This window comes from Triturus cristatus, chromosome 11, assembly GCF_964204655.1.
Source record: "Triturus cristatus chromosome 11, aTriCri1.1, whole genome shotgun sequence".
Lineage (NCBI taxonomy): Eukaryota > Metazoa > Chordata > Amphibia > Caudata > Salamandridae > Triturus > Triturus cristatus.
In genome coordinates, this window is record NC_140594.1 from 521662913 (window position 1) to 521686209 (window position 23297).

At 52.4% G+C, this 23297-nt stretch overlaps 1 protein-coding gene across 1 annotated transcript in view; it reads right to left on the reverse strand.

Moving 5' to 3' along the window:
- The window catches only part of LOC146784506 (zinc metalloproteinase-disintegrin-like VLAIP-B), a 3216124-nt gene that overhangs the window by 977948 nt on the left and 2214879 nt on the right, over positions 1-23297 (reverse strand). The window contains exon 14 of the mRNA XM_085632968.1: positions 194-389. Within this exon, the coding sequence (XP_085489094.1) occupies positions 194-389 (196 nt within the window). The remainder of the gene's footprint in view (positions 1-193; positions 390-23297) is intronic.

The following is a 23297-nucleotide window of genomic DNA, read 5'->3' on the forward strand; positions in this document are numbered from 1 at the left end:
GTCTATACAATTGTGACTGCTTTCAAATCACACTGATGCAGTGGAATAAACATACTCTTAAACTGGACCAGTTTCTAAAAGTGCCTCTTGGGTAATTCACTGCTGTCGTTATAGGGTTATGCGCAGGTAAGTGACAGTGGTTTTTCTTTCATTTGACTAACATGTTAACAAGTTAGTTTGATTTGGTTCTTACCTTGTCCCCACAAGTCTTCACACTGGGCCTTGAGCGTAGGACACTGTCCCATATGACAATATCCTTCTCCTTTCATACAGGGGAAGCCACTGGCTCGGAAACGGTCGCTCGTGCAGGCAGCAGATTCGCCATCACAGAAATCAGGCAGGTCACATTCATCTTTACTCGGCCGGCACACCACACCCATTTCTTTAAACTGCGTGAGAAAATCAAATGAAAACAGTCAATACATATATTTCCATTAAAAGAACCAGTTTTCCAATAAATGCCTTTTTTGTTACTGTTAGAAATGGGGGTCTCTATTTGGCAAGGGCATGCACCTTTGTCCAAATGGGGACCCTTCTTCCTAGTCAGTATAAGGGAGTTACACTCCTAAAATAACCCATGCTCATCCCCTTGGTAGCTTGGCACGAGCAGTCAGGCTTATCTTAGAGGCAGTGTGTAAAGCATTTGCACATAACCAACAGAAATACAGTGTAAGTACTACAAACGGACACCACACCAGTTTAGAAAAATATCCAATATTTTTATATACGTAAAACAAGACCAATACGATAAAAATCCACGGTACAGTACTTTAAAAATCTTCAGTTATCACAGTATCCTTGAAAAACAGTTCCTGGATGTCGATAGCTCCGTCCGGGGTTATCACGGCATCGTGAACAAACAAATCCAAACAGTTCTGGCTCACCACGGCGTCGCGGGTCAGCAAAGGTGTCGGTAAGACCTGCAATCAGTACCTTTCAGAAATGCAGGTCGTCGATGACCTCTCTTTGTCACACGTGTTGCAGATCGATCTCCTCTCTGATGGAGTCAGGAGCGCTGGCGTCGACAGGCAACGGGTGCTGCAGTGCGAAGTGGAGCAGTGCGGCGTGCAATGCCCTCAGGTCGCGGTGCGAGCTGCGGCTTGGTGGCGGCGTCAGATGGCATCATCGGTGAGACCAGGGTCGTGGTGTGAGATGAAGGCGGTGCTCGTCACGGTGCTGGCAGGTCACGGTGTAGCAGCGTCGTTGCTGAAGCGCTGTTGTCGGGTGTCGAACTGGAGTCGATGGCACCGGCGTCGGTAGGCCAAGGCTGCGGTGCGGGATGAGGGTGGTGCATTGTGTAACTTTACGAGCAGTGCCCTCGAACCATGGTGCAAGCAGCAGCGTCGAGTCTGGCGTGGAGCGGCATTGTCGGGGATACCAAGGCTTCGTCGTGAAGCGAGGCGGTGCGGAGTGCGGTGCCCACAGGTCACGGTGCGAGCAGCGGCTCGGTGGCGGCATCAGCAGGCATCGTCGGTGAGACCAGGGTTGTGGTGCGGCGTTGCAGCGGTGTTCTTTGCGGTGCCAAAGCTTCGGCGTGAAGCGAGGTGCTGCAGAGTGCAGTGCCCACAGGTCGCGGTGCAAGCAGCGGCTCAGTGGTGGCGTCGACAGGCGTCGCCGGTGAGACCAAGGTTGCGGGGGCGGCGGTGCCCTCTGCGGTGCATTCAGGACACATGGTCGGCTGCGGCGTCATGGACGGTGTCGGGCTTGAAGTCTTTGCTGTTCCTGAGACTTCTTGAACAGGGGGCAAGCTCTACCTCAAACCCTTGGAGAAACTCACAAAAGGAGATTGCAGAAAGTTCAGTCCAGTCATTTCACTGCTCAAGACAGAAGCAGCCACTGCAGGCCAACACAGCAAAGCACACAGCAAAGACGTAGTTCCTCCTCACAGCTTCTCCAGCTCTTCTTCTTGGCAGTCTTCTTGATCCAAAAGAGTTCTTTGAAGTCTTTTTTATCCCTGAGACTTCCAAGAGGAGGCAAGCTCTACTTCAAGCCCTTGGAGAAAACTCTAACAGGAGGATGATGAAAGCACAGTCCAGTCCTTTCCCTACCCAAGACAGAAGCAACCACTGCAGGCCAACCCCACAACACGCAGCATAGGGGCAGTACTCCTCCTCCAGCTTTCCCGGTCCTTCTTCCTTAGTTCAAAAGTAATCTAAATTTCTGGGGTCTGGGCCCCAAAATTTATACCATCAAATCCTTTGTCCTCTGAAGGCAGAGAGTCCTGTACCTAGTTCAAACAAGTTCTGGGTGCGATCTGTATAACAAATCCTCTGTAAATGACAGACTGTTGATAGTTTCCGTCTATTACGAGGATAAGACCTCACCTCCCCAGACGGCTCTCTGTACCGCCAAGAGGAACCGACGGATAGGGCGGTGCCTCCTTTTTCCTGAGCCGTGGCCAGGTGAGGTCTTATCCTCGTAATAGACGGAAACTATCAACAGTCCGTCATTTACAGAAGATGTGTTATGCACTCCTGATTACAGGTGAAGAGGATGTATTTGTTCCAACCTTTTATACACTATATTTGTTTTATACACATTTCACTTTTTTGCAGTAGCAACAATTCTGTGGTCCTGAAGGAGACATAGGACAATATGTCCGATCTTGCTGAAACATGTTGATCAATAAAGTTTTATTTCTCTCATCGGTCAATTTTAATTGACTTTTTGCACTTAACTTAGTATTCCAATCTGAATCTATTACTCAATAGCGTGCAGTATCGCTATAATTAGTATACCTATATATATATAAAAAAATATCTGCGAGCTCCCCTTTCTCTTATAAAGGGTCGCAGCCTTTAGTGCCACTAGTGTGACACTAGGAGGGGACCCAGATGATAAAGCATGTCACCATCTGTGAGTGATGGTAATCCGTCCTAACATAGGATATTTCCTTCTATAGTCTGCAAGAGGTGTATAGGTTAATGTATGGTTTTGAGGTCTTTTCGGTTCCACTTGCCTGCATAGAACCGTGGATATTGTATTTGTGTATTTCGCTTATGATTGGGGAGCATATCCACGCTAGGTCTTTAAATATTCCCTAGGACCCTTCATACATTTGAGCGTTTTCTGAACCCTTCTCCTCGCCCGTGAACCCCATCTGTGCAGCATCTAAACTTACTTTGCTCACAGATGTGTCCCAACAGGCCGACAGGACCCACATGGCAAACACAGTGGTGTGGCCCAGTCCACCCCCGGGGTGTGACTCCTGTCCCCCTCCCAGGGGCATCCGTGTCCACCAGGACAGCAAGCCACAGTGGCTACCGACAGTTGTCAGTGTCGAGACCCAGGCCCTATGCCTCTCAGGGCTCTTTATTCTCTGCGGCATCAGAGAGTGGGGGCAGTAGCCGCGTATGCCTGGCACACTTTGCCCACTCTCCCTTTTGTCAGGTCAGGGATGACATCCTGGCACTGACCCACCAGCCCAGGGTCTGTACCCTGAGGCTGGACAGGAGACTGGGGTGGCCTCTCCCACATCCTGTCCTCCTCCCTGGGGCTCTGTACCCTCCCACATGGAGCAGTACCCCCTTCCAGAATTGTCAGGTCACCTGTGGCAGGTGTCTGCACAAATCCCCCACCAGTTCAGGGGTGCTATTCTGAAACTGGAACACCAGCCCAGGGCCTGTACCCTACAGCTGAACAAGGGACTGGGGTGGACTCTCCCGCACCCGGTCCTCCTCCTTGGGGCTCTGTACCCTCCCACCTGGAGCGGTACCCCCTTCCAGAATTGTCAGGTCACCTGTGGCAGGTGTTCTGCACAATTCGCCCACCAGTTCAGGACCTCACTCCAGCAACTGGTCTCCCAACCTAGGGTCTAAACCCTCAAGTTGAACTGGGGTTAGATGCGAGGACTTCCTTTCTCTGCACCCCCTTCCAGAGTTCTGCACCCTCCCACCTGAAGTTGTACCCCTAGAAGACAAACCGGTCAGGACACTGCTTACAGTCGTCCTTCCCTCCAGGTCAGGCAGGACCTGAACCTGGCTTCCCAACCCAGGGACTAGACCCTGCAGCTGAGCACCTGCCTGGCGCACCAGGACTTCCTTGGGAGCACGCATGCCCTCCTGGGGGTAACACATAACTCATGTGTTGAGTGACAGTCTGCCTGGCACAGATCTCCTGACCTCTGTCCATCTGACAGAGCGCGAAGATCCTCCAGGAGAGAAGTGGTGTCACCATGGTCACTGCTAGAGGGCTCAGCCCTTCTGGCTGGACCCTGACCCACTGGTTCTCCCAATGGGGAACGCATCCCCCTCTCACCCTTCCATCTGGACTTCTGCACCCTCCCAACTGGAGCGGTGTTGCCAGACACCCGAACCGGTGGGATGCTCGTTACAGCAGCCCCCCCCAGTTCCCCAGACACTAGGGGATCCTCCTCAATGGGTGGCCTTCCAGTACAGCCTAGGCTCCCCACCTGGTGTTCCCTCATGGAACCACCCAAGCTCTGGACCGGGTTTCAGGCACCTTGGGCCGCAGCCCACTCCCTCTCCTTCTCTGCGGAGACAGGACGTGAGCCCCTACATCCTTCCCATGACACCGGAACTTTTCTGGGCTACCATAAACCTTTCCCACCACCCACGGTTGGGAAATACATAAGCCACTTACTTCTGGGTCACCCCCAGATGCTTCTCCAGACCCTCTGGAATCCATGAAAAGGTCTGCCACCAGTGCAAGCTCCCTGGCGTCAGAGAACTCACACTCCACTGGGTGTTGAGATAGCTCTGGAAAACAGGGACTTACAATATGCTCTCCAACAATTGAATCACACAGCCCTACACAGGTGTTAACCAAACTACCCTTCACCCAACCATCCAGTGCCTTAGAAAAGTACCCCACCTCATTCTCACAAGACTGGTGAGAAAGTGTCTGACTGTTGCTGTATCTCAACCCATACTCTTCTGGCTGGTCTCCATACTCACTTACCAGGGCTTCTATCATGGAGGAACCCCTCTCCATGCACCTCTCATCTAGAGTCAGTAGAGTGTCCCTCCCACTACCAGGAATATGATCTCCTGTGCCAGTTCCCCAATCCACCTCAGGGACACTGCGTACCACTGGAGTAACCTCACAATCCTGAACCCCCTGGTGTATGTCAGCCCCCTCCTTGAAGCAGGGCCCCAAATCTGTGTGTGCGTGTACCTCTCCCTCAGTACTAGACACTACATTTTTGCTGCCACCATCTGTGCTGGACAAAGCCCTACCGGCTTCCCAATCCAGCTCTCTCATTTTAAGCTCATGATCCAAGATCATCTTCTTTTCCTCCATGGCTATTCTTTTGTCTTCCATTTTTGTCTCCATCCGGAGCTTTTCCAAGTCAAACTTCCTTTCTTCCCGCCTGTCCTCCAGCTCCTCTGGGGACAAGCCACTGCTGCGTGGCCTGGAGGGTTCCCTCCCTCCCAAAAGCACATCCACCCTAAAAATAGGCTCCTCCGCCTCTCCACTGAGATCACCAGATTGCCCACTGGCATGTCTGGCTGCTACCCATGCCCTCAGCGCCTTTTGTAGCTCATCCTTCCTGGAGAGGCCTCTGAGTCTGACCTGGACTTCCAGGTTTTTGCAAATCCCTTTCAATTCCTTTACGTTGTAGGATTCCAACCTATCCTCCTCAAAGGCAATTTCCATTGATGCAATTGATGATACTCTAGATTCAGGAATGGTGAAGTAGCAAGTTCAAACTGGCAAGATCAAAAATAGGCCAGACAGAAAAAGAACCAGTATGTGGCACGTAATGGTCTGCGATATGGTAGTAGTGCACACCTGTAAGACCCGGCCTTGTGGCATGGCCATCCCTGACCCTAGCCACACCCCCTGACCCGTACACATCATTCAGTCCCCAGTACACGGCCTAGCCGGTCCTGCCCACCAGGACCCACACACACCCGACCCGGACTTCCCTGTCCGTGCCCTCCATCTTCCCAGCACCACCGGGCCCGCGTGCCCACTTCCTGCACCTACGATGGCCGCCCGGCCCCAGCACAACCCCGGCCTAGAGGCGCCACCCCGGCTGGGGAACATCGCGCTCCCATAGAGTGAGAGAGGGAGGAGCAGTTTCCATCACACCTCTGACCTCCCCTCGGGAGATGGGTTTCGATCGGCCCTCTGGCCTCCCGAAGGGCTGGCTCCACGCCTGCTGGGTGTCTGGGACTCCTCCCGACCCGACCCTGAAAGGATCAAAGGACGACATGGCAGGAAGCTCCAACGAGCGACCCCCAGGTGCTAAGACCCCTGCCTACACAGACTCCGGACATCAAAGAGGAGCTGACCTATATCAAGGGGTGCTCTGTGGCTATCTGGCAGATTCGACTCTGGAACGACGAGAGCCTTGCTGACGTGGTCGCGGCTCCCTTGCAACCTTGGAACACCCGAGCCCTGCTGAGTGACTCGCGGCTCCCCTGAAGATCGTAAGACCTCCGAACTTGTGCTGAGCCCTGCTGAATGACTCGCGGCTCTCCTGAAGATCGTAAGACCTCCGAACTTGTGCTGAGCCCTGCTGAGTGACTCGCGGCTCCCCTGCAGATCCTAAGACCTCCGAACTTGTGCTGAGCCCTGCTGAGTGACTCGCGGCTCCCCTGAAGATCGTAAGACCTCCGAACTTGTGCTTGAGCCCCGCTGAGTGACTCGCGGCTCCTAAAGACTCCTCTGGTCCGGCTGGACCGCAGCGTATCCCCCGGCTCGAGGATTGTGAGCTGTGCGTTGGGTACGCCCCTGCATCTATCCGGATCCCCCAAAGACTGTCCCGCTAACCCCTTCCCTACCGAGACTCTCTGAGCCCGAGCTCTATTTTGTACATATCTACCTTGGTGATCATAAAGATCTGACGAAACTGAATAGATAAAGATCTGTTCCCAAGAACCTACCGTGTGGTGTCTCTTTGTCGTGTGGTGCCGTGTGTGCGATCCTAGATACGAGACTCTTCCCCCTGAGGAGTCTCCCGCCAGTGCCCGGCTACGATACCCCGAGGGTAGGCCTCAGAGTGTTCAGGTAACCTCCCTGACTCCCCTGGGGTCGCCTTCTAACATTGGTGGCAAGCGACGGGATTCGGGCTCATCATCTAGAGATCGTACCATAAGCAGCGGACGCACCACCGGCAAAAACGGCAGAAGAAAACGCCATGAGCCTCACAGAAACCAACGCGAGTGCTGTGTTCCAGGCGGAACAACTGGAAGAGTACACGCACAAAGAACTGAAGCAATTCTGCAAAGAACTAAAGATCGCTACCACTGGTCTCAACACCAAAGAAGATGTGCAGAAGGCACTGAAAGCTTGGGTGGAATCCGGAGCCCCCCGCCCAGAAGGAGCGGTGGAGCTCCACGACGAAGCTGGACTCTCCCCAAGAGAAAGCAGCAGCAACCAGGTACGAAGCTTCGTACCAGACGGGGGTCTATCCCCGGAGGAACTCGCAGACAGAGAGAGAAGTCGCAATCACAAACTCGAACTGGCCAAACTAAAAATTGAGGGCGAGTTGATATTAGCTGAGAAAAAGCTAGTAGTGGAACAGATGCGAGTACAAGGCGAACTAGAAGAGAAGAAACTCCAACGAGAGCACGAAGGACGAAAACTTCAACTGGAGCACGAACGAAGCTTGAAAGAAATCGAGCTCAAGTCAAGGAGCGAAGAAAATCGACCCCCGGAGAACCGGGGGGCGCCACCACAGGCGGAACAGAAGGTCCACATCCCCAAAGATGTGGTCAAGGAATATTACAAGAACGATGACATCCAACAATGGTTCAAGGCCTACGAGGTCGCCATGACCTCACACCGAGTCCCGCAGAAAGATTGGGGGGCCGGGTTGTGGGGACGATTTTTGAGCGAGGGGAGACACCCTGCTCGACCTCCCATCCTCCATGCAGACCTCCTACAGTCACATGAAGGAGGCCCTCCTCACAAGGTACGGCCTCACCCCGGAGATGTACCGCCAGCGGTTCCGGGACTGCAAGAAGATCCCCGGTACCACGTGGGTGGAGTATGTGAACTTTTTCAGCCGTGCATTCGACGGGTGGATTAAGGGCAGCAAAGTCACCACCCTGGACGAACTAACCGACCTCATGTTATGGGAACATCTGGCGGCGAACTGCTTTGTGGAGCTACGCCAGCATCTGCTCGACAGCAAGCTCACGGATCCGAGGAAGCTGGCTGTCGAGGCGGATCGCTGGACCAACACCCGGGTCTCCCGGGGCCCTGTAGGAGAATACCCCCAAGCCAGTCAGGGACCACCTCGCCAGAGAGGGGGGGAACCAGGGAGGGCAGAGGGAATCCCCGTCCAGTCCCCCGAAAAGCCAACCTCCGCACTTCCCGGCACCCCCACCCGCTGTATCCGGTCCACCCGTGAGACGGGGGCACCGGGTGACCATCACTTGTTTCCGTTGCCAGAAGCCCGGGCATTACGCCAATGACCCCGAATGCCCAATGGCCCTGCGCGTCCCCACTACAGCCCCCCCCGCCAGACAGATAGCTAACGTAGCCCTAGGTGAGGAGATTGAGGAGACTGTAGAATGGGAACCCGCCGCCATGGCCTTGGTATCATTGGGAGACAGAGAAATGGTCCCTGGGAGCCTCCTGCCCTCCAACACGAAGAAATATGGGCAGCTAGTGACAATCAATGGCCAACAGGTAGAGGCCCTCCGTGACACCGGGGCGAGCATCACCGGTGTCCTCAGCCACTTAGTCCACAAAGACCAGATCCTCCCCAATGTATTTTGCCCTGTAATTGCAGCTGACAACAAGGAGAGTCTCTGTCAGGTAGCCCTGGTGCCTTTTGAATGGGGTGGAGTGGTCGGTAAATTGAAAGTAGCCGTAAGAATCTCTCAGCCGGTCGACTGTCTCCTGGGGAACGACCTGGAAAGTTCCCCCTGGCAGCAAGTTGAGCGCAAGGCCCACCTAGGGATGATGGGTCTCCCCGAGTGGGTGTGCGCCACCACCCGATCTATGGCGGTCCGACTGCCCCCCCTGGGGGAAGTTGAGGATGCACCTGCCAACGAGGACAGGATTGTCCCAGCTGAGGTCCCCCACATCTCCCCACATGAAGAATCTGTCACCAACGATGGACCCCTACCGTCCGACCCCGCACAGATCGCAGAGTTAAGCGTTCTGCCCGAGTTGGCCCAGTGGCGCCACGAGGGGGGCCCCTCCCGAGAGGAGTTCTGCCAAGAGCAAGCTACCTGTCCATCCCTGGTCGGACCCCGGCAGCAAGCAGAGAGTCTGGGACACACCGGCTATATTGGGAAAATGACCTTTTGTACAGTGAGCAAAAGTCGGTGGAGCTAGGATCAGCCCGGGTGCTGGTGGTACCCCTACGCTTCCGAGACTTCCTCCTGGGCTTGGCCCACGATGTCCCCCTCGCAGGCCACTTGGGCCAAGACAAAACATACAGTCGCCTAGTGACTCACTTTTACTGGCCGAAAATGAAAGCAGATGTAGAAACCCACTGCAAGTCCTGTCCCACGTGCCAGGCTAGTGGGAAAAGTGGAGGAAAGCGCAAGGCTCCCCTCCAACCCTTCCCGGTCTTCAATACCCCGTTCGAACGGGTAGGGATCGACATCGTGGGGCCCCTGGACCCCCCAACCTCCCAAGGTCACCGCTTCATCCTCGTCCTAGTGGACCATGCCACCCGATACCTGGAGGCCATCCCCCTACGCACCATCACCGCCCCCGTGGTGGGCCGGGCGTTGATGGGGTCGCTTACGACCACGAGGTCGTAAGCGACTGCGGGACGAACTTTATCTCTAAATACATGACGTCCCTGTGGCAACAATGTGGAGTGTCCTATAAGTTCACCACACCGTACCACCCCCAAGGGAATGGCCTAGTAGAGCGGTTTAACCGGACTCTGAAGGGGATGATCGCAGGCCTGGAAGAGCCCCTCCGGCGCAAGTGGGACGTCCTGCTCCCCTGCCTTTTGTTCGCCTACCGGGAAGTCCCCCAGAAATCCCTGGGGTTCAGCCCCTTTGAGTTACTCTACGGGCACCCCGTCCGGGGGCCCCTCAGCTTGGTCAAGGAAGGGTGGAAGGCGGCGCCCCGAGACCCCCACCGCGATGTGTTCCGATACGTCCTGACCCTCCGAAACCAGACTAGGAAGTTTCGAGAAATGGCCGAGGCCAACCTGGAGGCGAGCCAAGAAGAAATGAAACGCTGGTACGACCAGAACGCCACTCTGGTCGAGTTCCAGCCGGGCCAGCAGGTATGGGTCATGGCCCCCATGAAACCTTGCGCCCTCCAGGATAAATGGCCAGGGCCCTTCAAAGTCGTTGAGCGGAAGAGCCAGGTCACGTACTTGGTGGATGTCCAGACCCCTCGGGACCCCCTTCGGGTCCTTCACATGAACCGCCTCAAGCCCCACTTTATGCGGACGGAGTTGAGTCTGCTGCTGGCCACAGATGACGGGGCCGAGGAGGAGTCAGATCCCCTCCCTGACCTCCTGTGTACTGAGGAGAAGGATGGCTCCGTGGAAGGAGTGAACCTCTCTCCATCCCTCACTTCCCAGCAACTCGAAGACTGCCGCCAGCTCTTAGGGCAATTCCCTGACTTATTCTCTCTCGTCCCCAAAGTCACCGACTGGTGTGTCCATGATGTGGACACCGGAGACAGCCCGCCGGTGAAGCAACAAGCCTACCGAGTACCTGATTGAGTCCGGTCCTGCATCCAGGCCGAGGTCTCGAAGATGTTGACCTTGGGGGTGATCGAACCCTCAGACAGCCCCTGGGCCAGCCCCGTGGTACTGGTCCCGAAAGCAGCAGCCCCCGGTGTCGCCCCAGAACTCCGATTCTGTGTGGACTACCGGGTACTCAATGAAGTCACCCGAGCCGACGCTCACCCCATTCCCCGAGCAGATGAGCTCATTGACCGCCTCGGGTCGGCTCGTTTCCTCAGCACATTCGATCTGACCTGCAGATACTGGCAAATTGCGCTCACGGAAGGAGCCATGGAGCGGTCTGCCTTCTCCACCCCGGATGGGCACTATCGCTTTCGCGTGATGCCCTTCGGGATGAAAAATGCCCCGGCCACTTTCCAGCGACTGGTGAATACAGTCCTGGCCGGGCTGGAAAAGTTCAGCGCTGCATATCTCGACGATATCGCGGTTTTCAGTTCCGAATGGAGCGAGCACCTCCACCACCTCCGGAGGGTGCTAACGGCCCTGCGCCAGGCAGGTCTCACAGTAAAAGCCAGCAAATGTCAGATTGGGCAAGGTTCGGTGGTCTACATCGGGCACCAGGTCGGAAGTGGGCAGGTCGCCCCTCTGCAGCCTAAGATTGACGCCATCCTCGCCTGGGAACCACCCACTACCCAAACGGAGGTCTGAGCCTTTTTGGGCCTCACTGGCTACTACCGAAGATTCATCCGGGGGTACGGCAGCCTGGTCGGTCCCCTCACGGAACTCACGTCCAAGAAACAGCCCAAGAAGGTGCAGTGGACCTCTGCCTGCCAAGAGGCGTTCGATGGCCTGAAAGCGGCCATGTGTACTGCCCCCGTGCTCCAGGCCCCCGACTACTCCAAGGAGTTTGTGGTACAAACTGATGCCTCCGAGCATGGCATTGGGGCAGTCCTGTCACAGGTGAATGACCAAGGCCTAGACCAGCCCGTAGCCTTCCTCAGCCGAAGGTTGTTACCCAGAGAACAGAAGTGGAGCACCATTGAACGCGAGGCGTTTGCCGTAGTCTGGGCCCTCAAGAAACTACGACCCTATCTGTTCGGCACCCATTTCAAGGTCCAAACCGACCATCGCCCACTGCGATGGCTCATGCAGATGCGAGGGGAAAACCCCAAACTATTGCGGTGGTCAATCTCCCTCCAGGGGATGGATTTCACAGTGGAAGACCGCCCTGGTACTGACCACGCCAACGCTGACGGCCTCTCCCGGTTCTTCCGCCTCAGCGAAGAGAACCCCCAAGAAGATGGGTAGTTCTCTCCGGCTTTCAGCTGGGGGGGACGCGTGTTAGACCCGGCCTTGTGGCATGGCCATCCCTGACCCCTGGCCACACCCCCTGACCCGTACACCTCATTCAGTCCCCAGTACACGGCCTAGCCGGTCCTGCCCACCAGGACCCACACACACCCGACCCGGACTTCCCTGTCCGTGCCCTCCATCTTCCCAGCACCACCGGGCCCGCGTGCCCACTTCCTGCACCTACAATGGCCGCCCGGCCCCAGCACAACCCCGGCCTAGAGGCGCCACCCCGGCTGGGGAACATCGCGCTCCCATAGAGTGAGAGAGGGAGGAGCAGTTTGTATTGTATTGTATTGTATATCGATTTGTATAGCGCGATTGCTGCCCCACGGGCGTCCAAGCGCTGAGGATATAGACAGAGTTGGGAGGTACGGCAGAAGTTTAGGACAGGTTGGACCTAGCAAACAGAAGGGTCTTCAATTGTTTGCGAAAAGAGTGCAAGTTGGGGTTGGACCTGAGTTGAAGAGGGAGTGAATTCCACAGTTTTGAGGCGTTCAGAGTGAACATTCTGCCTCCAGTTCTAGCTCTCTTAACTTTCGGAACCACGGCCAAAAAGGCTTCAGTGGAGCGTAGATTCCTGCTTGGGTGATAACGGGTGACTAGATTGTCATTTATTGCTGGACCTGTTTTCCAGAAGGCACGATGTGAAATGCATAATGCCTTAAAAACCACTCGCTGCTTCACCGGCAGCCAGTGTAGACTTTTTAGTCCAGGTCTAGCTGACTGTGTACGTGGAATGTTAAGCAGGGTACGGGCTGCGCAGTTCTGCACAACCTGTAACTTCCGTAGAGTCAGTTCTGGGGCTCCCACATAGAGGGCGTTATTAAAATCCTGTATCAGGCCTTGTACTGCCACCTGTTTGGCCTCCATTGGTAAAAGGGGCAGAACTTTTCTGAGTGTTCTGAGCAGGCCGAAACATGTGGCAGATAACTTGGTGGCCTGGTGGGTAAATGTAAGACTTTTGTCCAACCAAATTCCCAGGCTCTTTACGTTCTCTTTGGGGGTAGGGGGAGTACCCAGACATGAGGGCCATAAGGAGGTAAATGGTACTGGTGATGCTGGACCCAAGAGCATGAGCTCAGTCTTGTCTCCATTGAGTTTTAAGGAGGAGGCTGTCATCCACCCTTTAACCTCCTCCAAACATTTCATCAAGCCTGACGAAGTTTGCCTATTGCCCTCCTGCGTCAATGAAACCAGTAGCTGGGTATCGTCCGCATATGATATGATCTTAATACCATGCGGTTCGACGACCCCAGCGAGCGGTTTCATGTATATGTTGAACAACGCAGGGCTCAAGGAAGAACCCTGCGGAACCCCACAGCTCAGTGATTTACTGACTGACACTGTGTCCCCGTCAAAGATCTGGAACGATCTGTCAGTCAAAAAAGAGTCAAACCACCTCAGTGCATTGCCTGTTACCCCGATGTCAAGGAGACGGTTCAGTAAGGTATACCTGACCGTATCAAAGGCAGCACTTAGGTCAAGGAGGATCACTGCCACTGATCCTCCTTGATCCAGTATCCTCCGTGACTCTTCAGTGACTGCCAGCAACGCAGTCTCAGTTCCGTGCCTGGGTCTGAAGCCTGTCTGAGTCGTATCCAGTAGTAGGTTGTTCTCTAGGAACTGAATCAGCTGGGTGTTTATGTATTTTTCCAGGATCTTACTTGCCCAGGGGAGCAATGAGATGGGGCGATAATTGGCGTGATCTTCTGGGTCAAGATTTGGTTTTTTTAACAGTGCCCGTACCATGGCTCTTTTCCAAACGGTGGGCATAATACATGATGAGATCGAGGAATTTAATAGATCCAGAATTACGGGAAAAGTGGTTAGACTTGTCCGCAGCATAATCTCCGGTGGAGCTGGATCAAGTGGAGAACCGGATTTGACTTGCCAAGCCAGCATGTTCAGGGTGTCGAGGTCTAGAGGTGGGAAATGTTCTAGAGTTGGTTGGCCTGGGAGGATGGGATGTGTCGAGGGTGCTTCCTCAGCACCTCCAGAATTTGAGGTTACTGTCGAGAAGGAGGAATAAATCCGAGAAACTTTATCATGAAAAAATTCCGCTAGCTCGTTGCACTGATCTTGCGTTTTTGGCAGAGGTGTAGCTGTATTTAATCTAGTGCATTTTTTAACCAGGTGAAAAATTTCCCTAGGTTTGGATTTGGCTTCCATGATTTTGTCTGCAAAATAGGCAGCCTGGGCCTCCCTTACCCCATCTCTATAGGCCTTGATTGCTTCCCTATATTGCAACTTTTTCTCCGGTAGGGAGTCTAGGCGCCACGCTCGCTCTCGTTTCCTACAGAGGCGTTTTTTCTCCCTTAGGGTGTCTGAAAACCAGGGTGCTGATTTATGCAGCCTCTTTAATGTGACTTTCCGACAGGGGAGAATAGTCTCCAGTGAGTTTGTAATCCAGCCCTCATAATCCTTGTTCGCCAGGTTAGGGTCTGTATGGAGGGATGGGCGGGTGGATTCTAAGTTCCTGCACCACACTTCCACAGGAAGTTTAGGCCAGTTCCTCTTAGCTTTTACTTGGGGGGCAGGCGTGGAGGGTTTGCTGGTGACCCAGGTCAGCGGGATTAAAAAGTGATCGGACCAGGGGAGGGAGATGGGGTGACCCACCATCAACTCGAAACAGTTGCTAAAAATTGGGTCAAGTAAATTGCCCTTTTCATGGGTAGGGGCTGTGACCCGCTGAATTAGCTGTAGGGCTGCCAGATCGTCAGTTAGTTCCATAGCAATATGGTCTATGGGAGAGTTAAAATGAAAATTAAGATCTCCCAGCATAGTATAATTAGCTAAAGCCATGGCTCGTTTAGCTATGATGTCGGGAAGAAATTTGTGGAACAATTTAGCCGGCTCTGGGGGACGGTATATTAGAGTGCCAGAGAAGGAGCTGTTAGCAGTAAATTCGATGCTGAAAGCTAGGCTCTCACATTCAGGGATGGTTTCGGTCGTAATGCGGCACTGGTACCGGTCTTTCAGAATAATAGCCAGACCTCCTCCTCTACCCTCTGTCCGATCCAGTCTATGAATTTGAAAACCAGGGGGTAAGGCAGCGATTATGTGTGGCTCTGAATGGGAGGTGAGCCAAGTTTCTGTCAAAAAGACGGCGTCCGGCTTGCGCTCCTCAAGTAGTAGAGCGATTTGTGTACTATGTCTCGGGAGTGATCTACAATTTAACAAATACATATGGTATTCCTGTGTCGTGGGTAGTGCTGTGGTGTTATAAAATGAGTGTTTACATCCAGGGCAATGGGGGGGAAGGTCGGCTGGTGCGTAGATGTGTGCGCAGTGGACAGCCGCCCTAGCCCCAATGTTGTAGATGTCTAATGAACTGTATGTCCTGACCTGGGATACGTGGGGGCCAGGGATTGTGGCCCCTGGTCCCGGTTGGGCGCGGACGGGCGCAGACGGGCGCAGACGGGCTTGCCTTTGGCGCGTCTTCGGCGCGCCGTTGGCGCGCCCGCTGCGTGCGTTCGCTAAGCCAGTGTTTTTGACCCCAATGCCCCGGAAGTGGTGGGGGAGGGGGAGGAGTCAAGCCCGAGGTCCACCCTCCGTTCGATCGGCACTTGCCGCGACGGACCGGGGTGCAGGGCAGCTCCAGGTGACAACAAGTAAGTGGATTAAAATCTTAAAAAAATACAATTGTAAGCGAAACGTGCAAACAAATTAGCATTTTTCCTGGTCCTACGAACCGCAACTCAGCAGTACTCTGCTGCATCCGCTGCGCGTTCGCCAAGCCAGTGTTTTTGACCCCAATGCCCCGGAAGTGGTGGGGGGAGGGGGAGGAGTCAAGCCCGAGGTCCACCCTCCGTTCGATCGGCACTTGCCGCGACGGACCGGGGTGCAGGGCAGCTCCAGGTGACAACAAGTAAGTGGATTAAAATCTTTAAAAAATACAATTGTAAGCGAAACGTGCAAACAAATTAGCGTTTTTCCTGGTCCTACGAACCGCAACTCAGCAGTACTCTGCTGCATCCGCTGCACGTTCGACAAGCCAGTGTTTTTGACCCCAATGCCCCGAAAGTGGTGGGGGGAGGGGGAGGAGTCAAGCCCGAGGTCCACCCTCCGTTCGATCGGCACTTGCCGCGACGGACCGGGGTGCAGGGCAGCTCCAGGTGACAACAAGCAAGTGGATTAAAATCTTAAAAAAATACAGTTGTAAGCGAAACGTGCAAACAAATTAGCGTTTTTCCTGGTCCTACGAACCGCAACTCAGCAGTACTCTGCTGCATCCGCTGCGTGTTCGCCAAGCCAGTGTTTTTGACCCCAATGCCCCGAAAGTGGTGGGGGGAGGGGGAGGAGTCAAGCCCGAGGTCCACCCTCCGTTCGATCGGCACTTGCCGCGACGGACCGGGGTGCAGGGCAGCTCCAGGTGACAACAAGTAAGTGGATTAAAATCTTTAAAAAATACAGTTGTAAGCGAAACGTGCAAACAAATTAGCGTTTTTCCTGGTCCTACGAACCGCACCTCTGACCTCCCCTCGGGAGATGGGTTTCGATCGGCCCTCTGGCCTCCCTGAGGGCTGGCTCCACGCCTGCTGGGTGTCGGGGACTCCTCCCGACCCGACCCTGAAAGGATCAAAGGACGACATGGCAGGAAGCTCCAACGAGCGACCCCCAGGTGCTAAGGCCCCTGCCTACACAGACTCCGGACATCAAAGAGGAGCTGACCTATATCAAGGGGTGCTCTGGGGCTATCTGGCAGATTCGACTCTGGAACGACGAGAGCCCTGCTGACGTGGTCGCGGCTCCCTTGCAACCTTGGAACACCCGAGCCCTGCTGAGTGACTCGCGGCTCCCCTGAAGATCGTAAGACCTCCGAACTTGTGCTGAGCCCTGCTGAGTGACTCACGGCTCCCCTGAAGATCGTAAGACCTCCGAACTTGTGCTGAGCCCTGCTGAGTGACTCGCGGCTCCCCTGCAGATCGTAGGACCTCCGAACTTGTGCTGAGCCCTGCTGAGTGACTCGCGGCTCCCCTGAAGATCGTAAGACCTCCGAACTTGTGCTTGAGCCCCGCTGAGTGACTCGCGGCTCCTAAAGACTCCTCTGGTCCGGCTGGACCGCAGCGTATCCCCCGGCTCGAGGATTGTGAGCTGTGCGTTGGGTACGCCCCTGCATCTATCCGGATCCCCCAAGGACTGTCCCGCTAACCCCTTCCCTACCGAGACTCTCTGAGCCCGAGCTCTATTTTGTACATATCTACCTTGGTGATCATAAAGATCTGACGAAACTGAATAGATAAAGATCTGTTCCCAAGAACCTACCGTTTGGTGTCTCTTTGTCGTGTGGTGCCGTGTGTGCGATCCTAGATACGAGACTCTTTTCCCTGAGGAGTCTCCGGCCAGTGCCCGGCTACGATACCCCGAGGGTAGGCCTCAGAGTGTTCAGGTAACCTCCCTGACTCCCCTGGGGTCGCCTTCTAACAACACCAATCACTGTAAGTCAAGTGCAAAGACAAGTCCTAGCCTCACCGCTGACAACCAATGTTAGAAATGGGGGTCTCTAGTTGGCAAGGGCTTGCACCTTTGTCCAAATAGGGATCCATCTTCCTAGTCAGGATAAGGGAGTTACACTCCTAAAATAACCCCTGATCACCCCCTTGGTAGCTTGGCACGAGCAGTCAGGCTTATCTTAGAGGCAGTGTGTAAAGCATTTGCACATAACCAACAGTATTACAGTGTAACCACTACACACGGACACCACACCAGTTTAGGGAAATATCCAATATTTTTATATACTTAAAACAAGACCAATACGATAAAAATCGACAGTACAGTTCTTTAAAAATCTTCAGTTATCAGAGTATCCTTGAAAAACAGTTCCTGGATGTCGATAGCACCGTCCGGCGTTATCACAGCGTCGTGAACAAACAAATCCAAACAGTTCTGGCTGACTGTGGCGTCGCGGGTCAGCTACGGTGTCGGGAAGACCCGCAAACAGTACCTTTCAGAAATGCAGGTTGTCGATGACCTCTCGTTGTCACAAGCATTGCAGATCGATCTCCTCTCTGATGGAGTCAGGAGCGCTGGCGTTGACAGGCGTTGGGTGCTGCGGTGCGAAGTGCAGCGGTGCGGCGTGTGGTGCTATGAATTTGCGGTGCGAGCAACGGCTCGGTGGCGGCATCAGATGGCGTCGTTGGTGAGACCAGGGTCGCTTTGTGAGATTGTTGTGTGTAGATTTAGATTCCGTATATAGGTTTCCCGATTTATGCCCTTATATAGGTACAATTTATATTGCCCTTTTAGGCATAGAAAATCCAGCCCTTATTTCGGCATTGTCCATGCTAACCAAATACAGGCATGGTCTCCTACATCCATCAATCCACGTCACAACAAGTTCTTGGAAAACCAGACTCTTAAGCCTTTAGGAATTTTCCTTGCTTGGATATTGATTTCTCCAAGAACTCATTTATTATGCATGAACATCTGTTCCTTAGGGGTTCATTCATGACGTTCCGATGCCCGACTTTTACGTCAATATAGGCATTTCTAAACGGCTTCAAGGTATAAATATACCTGCACTTGCCCTGGCAAACCACGGTTCCGGTACGGTCCAGTTCAACTGCCTACTTGCGGTTCGCCACGACAAGTTCCGAAGGAGATCGAGTTCCCGCCTGATGCACTGACCAGACACTGTCATCCTCCTTGCAGAGAATCCAGCTCCAGTGTTTCTGACTCCCCTTGCGGGGTGTTAGATATTGAGTCCCGGAAAGAGATTCCAACCTCACACATTCTAAGGTATGGAGCAGACTAGAACTTAGAGAAACTTTTGGCAAAACTAAAAATATAGCTAGCTATACTTTAGAAAACAGCACCTACTTCTTACCTCGTACTACACTTAGGATAGGTACACTGGGGTTGAACTATTTAAAAGCATCAGATGAGTATTCACATTTTAGCCTGTGTTATTTATGTATGTATTTTTATGAATATGTCATAGCTACAAACCATGCTAGTGCAGTATTATTTGATCTTACTGCTAACCCTGTACGTATTGTACTTTGCATCCTGTCTTACGATTGTAGCAGTTCATATCTCTTGCATGAGAAAGAAGACTGTTCAATAAACCCTTTTTATTGAAACGCCCGTCTCTCTATTTCTGTGCAAATCTGTAGAAACAAAGCATGCACGATTGACTGAGTGAAACTGTTATCTATTGTTTCCACGGTTCTGAGATTGTTCCGACTCTAAGGGAAACAAAGTTGTCATGTTTATGCGGTTGTCAGAAACTAATCCCTTCTTGTATATTCAAGAAGTTTCTAGTGACCTCTGAGTTAGCTGGCACACACAAGTAATTAATTTTAATGTACTCGATAGAGGCATACTGACCTCAGTCCTATGTCAAAACTATAGTGTATATTATTCCAATGCGCAGAGCCTATCAGGGATATAGGAACTACACTACAAGATAAAGGTGGTGCTCGTCACGGTGCTGGCAGGTCACGGTGTAGCAGCAGCGTCGTCGTTGCTGAAGCGCTGTCGTCGGCTGACGAACTGGAGTCGATGGCACCGGCGTCTGTAGGCCAAGGCTGCGGTGCGGGTTGAGGGCGGTGCATCGTGTAACTTTACGAGCGGTGCCCTCGAACCACGGTGCAAACAGCGGCGTTGAGTCTAGCATGGAGTAGCGCCATCGGGGATACCAAGGCGTCATCGTGAAGCGAGGCGGCGCAGAGTGCAGTGCCCATGGGTCGCGGTGCGAGCAGCGGCTCAGTGGCGGCATCAGCAGGCGGCGGCGGCAAGACCAGGGTCGAGGTGCGGCGTTGCAGCGGTGCTCTCTGCATGGCCAAAGCTTCGGCGTGAAGTGAGGCGGTGTGGAATGCGGTGCCCACAGGTCGCGGTGCAAGCAGCGGCTCGGTGGCGGCGTAGACAAGCATCGTTGGTGAGACCAAGGTTGCGGGGGTGGCATTGAGGCGGTGCCCTCTGCAGTGCCTTCAGGACATGGAGTCGGCAGCGGTGTCGTAGACGGCGTCGGGCTTGAAGTCTTTGCTGCTCCTGAGACTTCTTGAACAGGGGGCAAGCTCTAACTCAAGCCCTTGGAGAAACTCACAAAAGTAAATTGCAGAAAGTTCAGTCCAGTCCTTTCACTGCCCAAGACAGAAGCAGCCACTGTAGGCCAACACAGAGAAGCACACAGCAAAGTAGTAGTTCCTCCTCACAGCTTCTCCAGCTCTTCTTCTTGCCCATCTTCTTGATCCAAAAGAGTTCTTTGAAGTCTTTTCTATCCCTGAGACTTCCAACAGGAGGCAAGCTCTACTTCAAGCCCTTGGAGAACACTCTAACAGCAGGATGATGACAGCACAGTCCAGTCCTTTCCCTACCCAAGACAGAAGCAACCACTGCAGGCCAACCCCACAACACGCAGCATAGGGGCAGTACTCCTCCTCGAGCTTTCCCGGTCCTTCTTCCTGGCAGGTTCTTTAGTTCTGAAGTGATCTAAAGTTCTGAGGTCTGGGCCCCAATATGTATACCATCATATCCTTTGTCCTCTGAAGGCAGAGGGTCCTGTACCTGGTTCAAACCATTTCTGGGTGCATTCTGCCAGTGTGCACCTTCTTCCTTTGTCAGTGTGAGCCTGGGTCATCAGACCACAGGAGGTGGAGCCAGCATTGTGGAAGGCAGGCACAGCCCTTTTCAGACCCAGGTGCTACTTCTCCCACCCATCTATGTGCAGATAGGTCTATTCAGCCCTGTGCTGACTCACCCTGTCTCCTGGAGTCTCCCCCAGCCCCTGCCACTCACAAACCAGACAACAATACACAAGCTAGCAGAGGCAGGCTGGATTGTTAGGTAAGAAAATTCCTACTTTCTAAAAGTGATATTTTCAAACACAGAATGTTAAAACCATCTTCACTAAAAGATGTATTTTATCATTCTGAGTTCAGGCATACTAAACTCGAATTCCTACCATGTTCCCTGGGTCAGTTAGGATTATAGGATGTTATAATCAAAAAGCCCATTCTGGCCTATGGGGAACAGGTAGCCTTGCAATAGTGAAAAACGAAGTAGGCTGTAATTCACTATCAGGACATGCCACACACACAAGGGCATGTCCTACCTTTTACATACCATGCACCCTGCCCACAGGGATACCTTGGGCCTACCTTAGGGGTGACTAACATGTAGAAAAGGGAAGGTTTAGGGACTGGCAAGTGTCTACGCTTGCCAAGTTGACATGGCAGCCCCAGGCTGCACACAGGCTCTGCAATTGCAGGCCAGAGTTACACTTTACAGGCTGTTTGCGTGGGTGGCACAATCCAGTGCTGCAGCCCACCAACAGCATTTGATTTATAGGCCCTGGCATTTGCAGTGCACTTTACTAGGCACTGACACATAAATCAAATAGGCCAATTGTGGAAACACCAATCCATAACACAGTTTACACAGAGAGCATATGCACTTTAGCACTGATAGGCAGTGGGAAAGTGCCCAGAGTCCTAAAACCAACACAAACAGGTCAAGGAAAAAATAGGAGGAAAAAGCAAAACGTTTAGGGATAACCCTGCAAAAAGGGCCATTTCCAACAGTTACTTTCCTATTTATTGCATTTTGGCATAGTGGTGTGCATCATAGAGCAAGGGTCTCAAGGTGCTAATTTTGATATGTGTGTTAATGTGGAGTAAAATCCATTTTTGGAGGCTGAAATATTTCCTCCAGAATCAGTATTTGCATGCTATTTTGTTCCTTAGAAAAGTGACTTGAACCTGCACATTACTCCAAAAATATTGGCAGTAACTACATTTCCTTCACCAACAGTTCATCTCCAAAAATCTGGAGATCTTTCTATGGTTACCACTGCTGTTCGGTTTTGACCCATATGAGTTGATATGAAGCTAATTTTGATCCCGCTTACCTACAGCTTTCTAGTGTTGTTTTTGGAGGGATTTTCCTCCAGGGAAAAACTAAAGTTAGCAACTTCTTTTTACTTCACAGACAAGGATTGTAGTCATTACATCTGGAGAAAATAGTTATAAATTTGTCATTTGTGTATGTTATACATGTTTATCAAAAGGGCAGCAATAGGAGTAGCTTTTTGGAACAATATTTTATGTCTTGTGCAGAGACGAGTGCCTCTTCATTCTATTGTTGGCCCTCGGCAGGATGTGGCATAAAATGAAACACTACAAACTAGAAGAAGATACCAGCAGCACATCTGCAGATGTAGAGTTGATCTTTTTGTAATGTCAGATGAGCACATTTTAAAGAATTACAGATTGGTTCTCACACAATATTATTCATACTTGACCTTGTGGTAAATATTTCATTACCGGTACTATTTTTTATGCGGTAAAGTCTATGAGGAATAACTCAGTAAATATAAGAGGCAGAATCCGTGGTATTAGAGGTTTAAAAAGGCTTTATTCCTATACAAAGGAATGTAATTCGAATTACAGGCTTCTATTCCATCACCATGAAAGTTCAGGAAGGAAGGGCATACATTATTGACAGGTAATCATTTTTATAAGAATTACATTATAGTGTAACAGATGCAGGAGGCGTAACAGCTGATAAGAGAGATAAAATATGCATACGTAACCAAAAAAGGCGTAAACATGGGTGTAACTAAAATACGTCATTAAACATGATGTCACAAATGGGTGGATCCATAAGAGAATCCTGCAATGTCAGCAGAAATATTTGGCAGAGATGCGTGTGCAGCCGCATGACGTGTGATTGACGTGCAACTAGAGGGTGAAGGGGACTTGACATTTAGCTCTACATGTGGAGACAGAAGTCTGAGGGTTATGTCAACCTAATCCCAAATCATATCTAATATCCTATGTTTAAAGAACTGTGTTATCCAAAAGGAAAAGTTTCTTCGGACGGAATCTATTCTATACTGACTGTTAGTGCGTGTACAGGCGTCTAAGTGTCTACATGAGATGCGAGGGGGCAGGAATCTTCCATGGTAACGGGGCTATGAATTACTTGCACGAGGACAGTGAGGCCTGGCCCTTTGCACGGTAGCTAGAGGAATGTTTACCTAAACTACTAGACAGGAATGCATCGGATGAGGAGCGAAGCAGATAATCTTGAAGGCGAAATACAGTTTTTGGCAGGCAACTGGCTGGATCAGGCACCGTTAGCCGCGCAGGGAGTAGGACAAAGTTCATGGATACAGAGGCTGGCTCAGACTGGAGCTTTCAGAGGCAGAAGGCAGGAAAAAGGCTTGATGACAGAATTCAGGGCCTACTCGCCTGAATCTGTAAAATGTGGAAAGTGAACCACATAAAGTCGGTGGCCTTTCATACTTAGGAATGGAGTATCTGACCCATTCATGGCGGATCTGAAAGAGGACATGTTAACGGTGGACGCACATGTATTTGCGTCTTTAAAACTGGAACTGGAGGGAACATACATG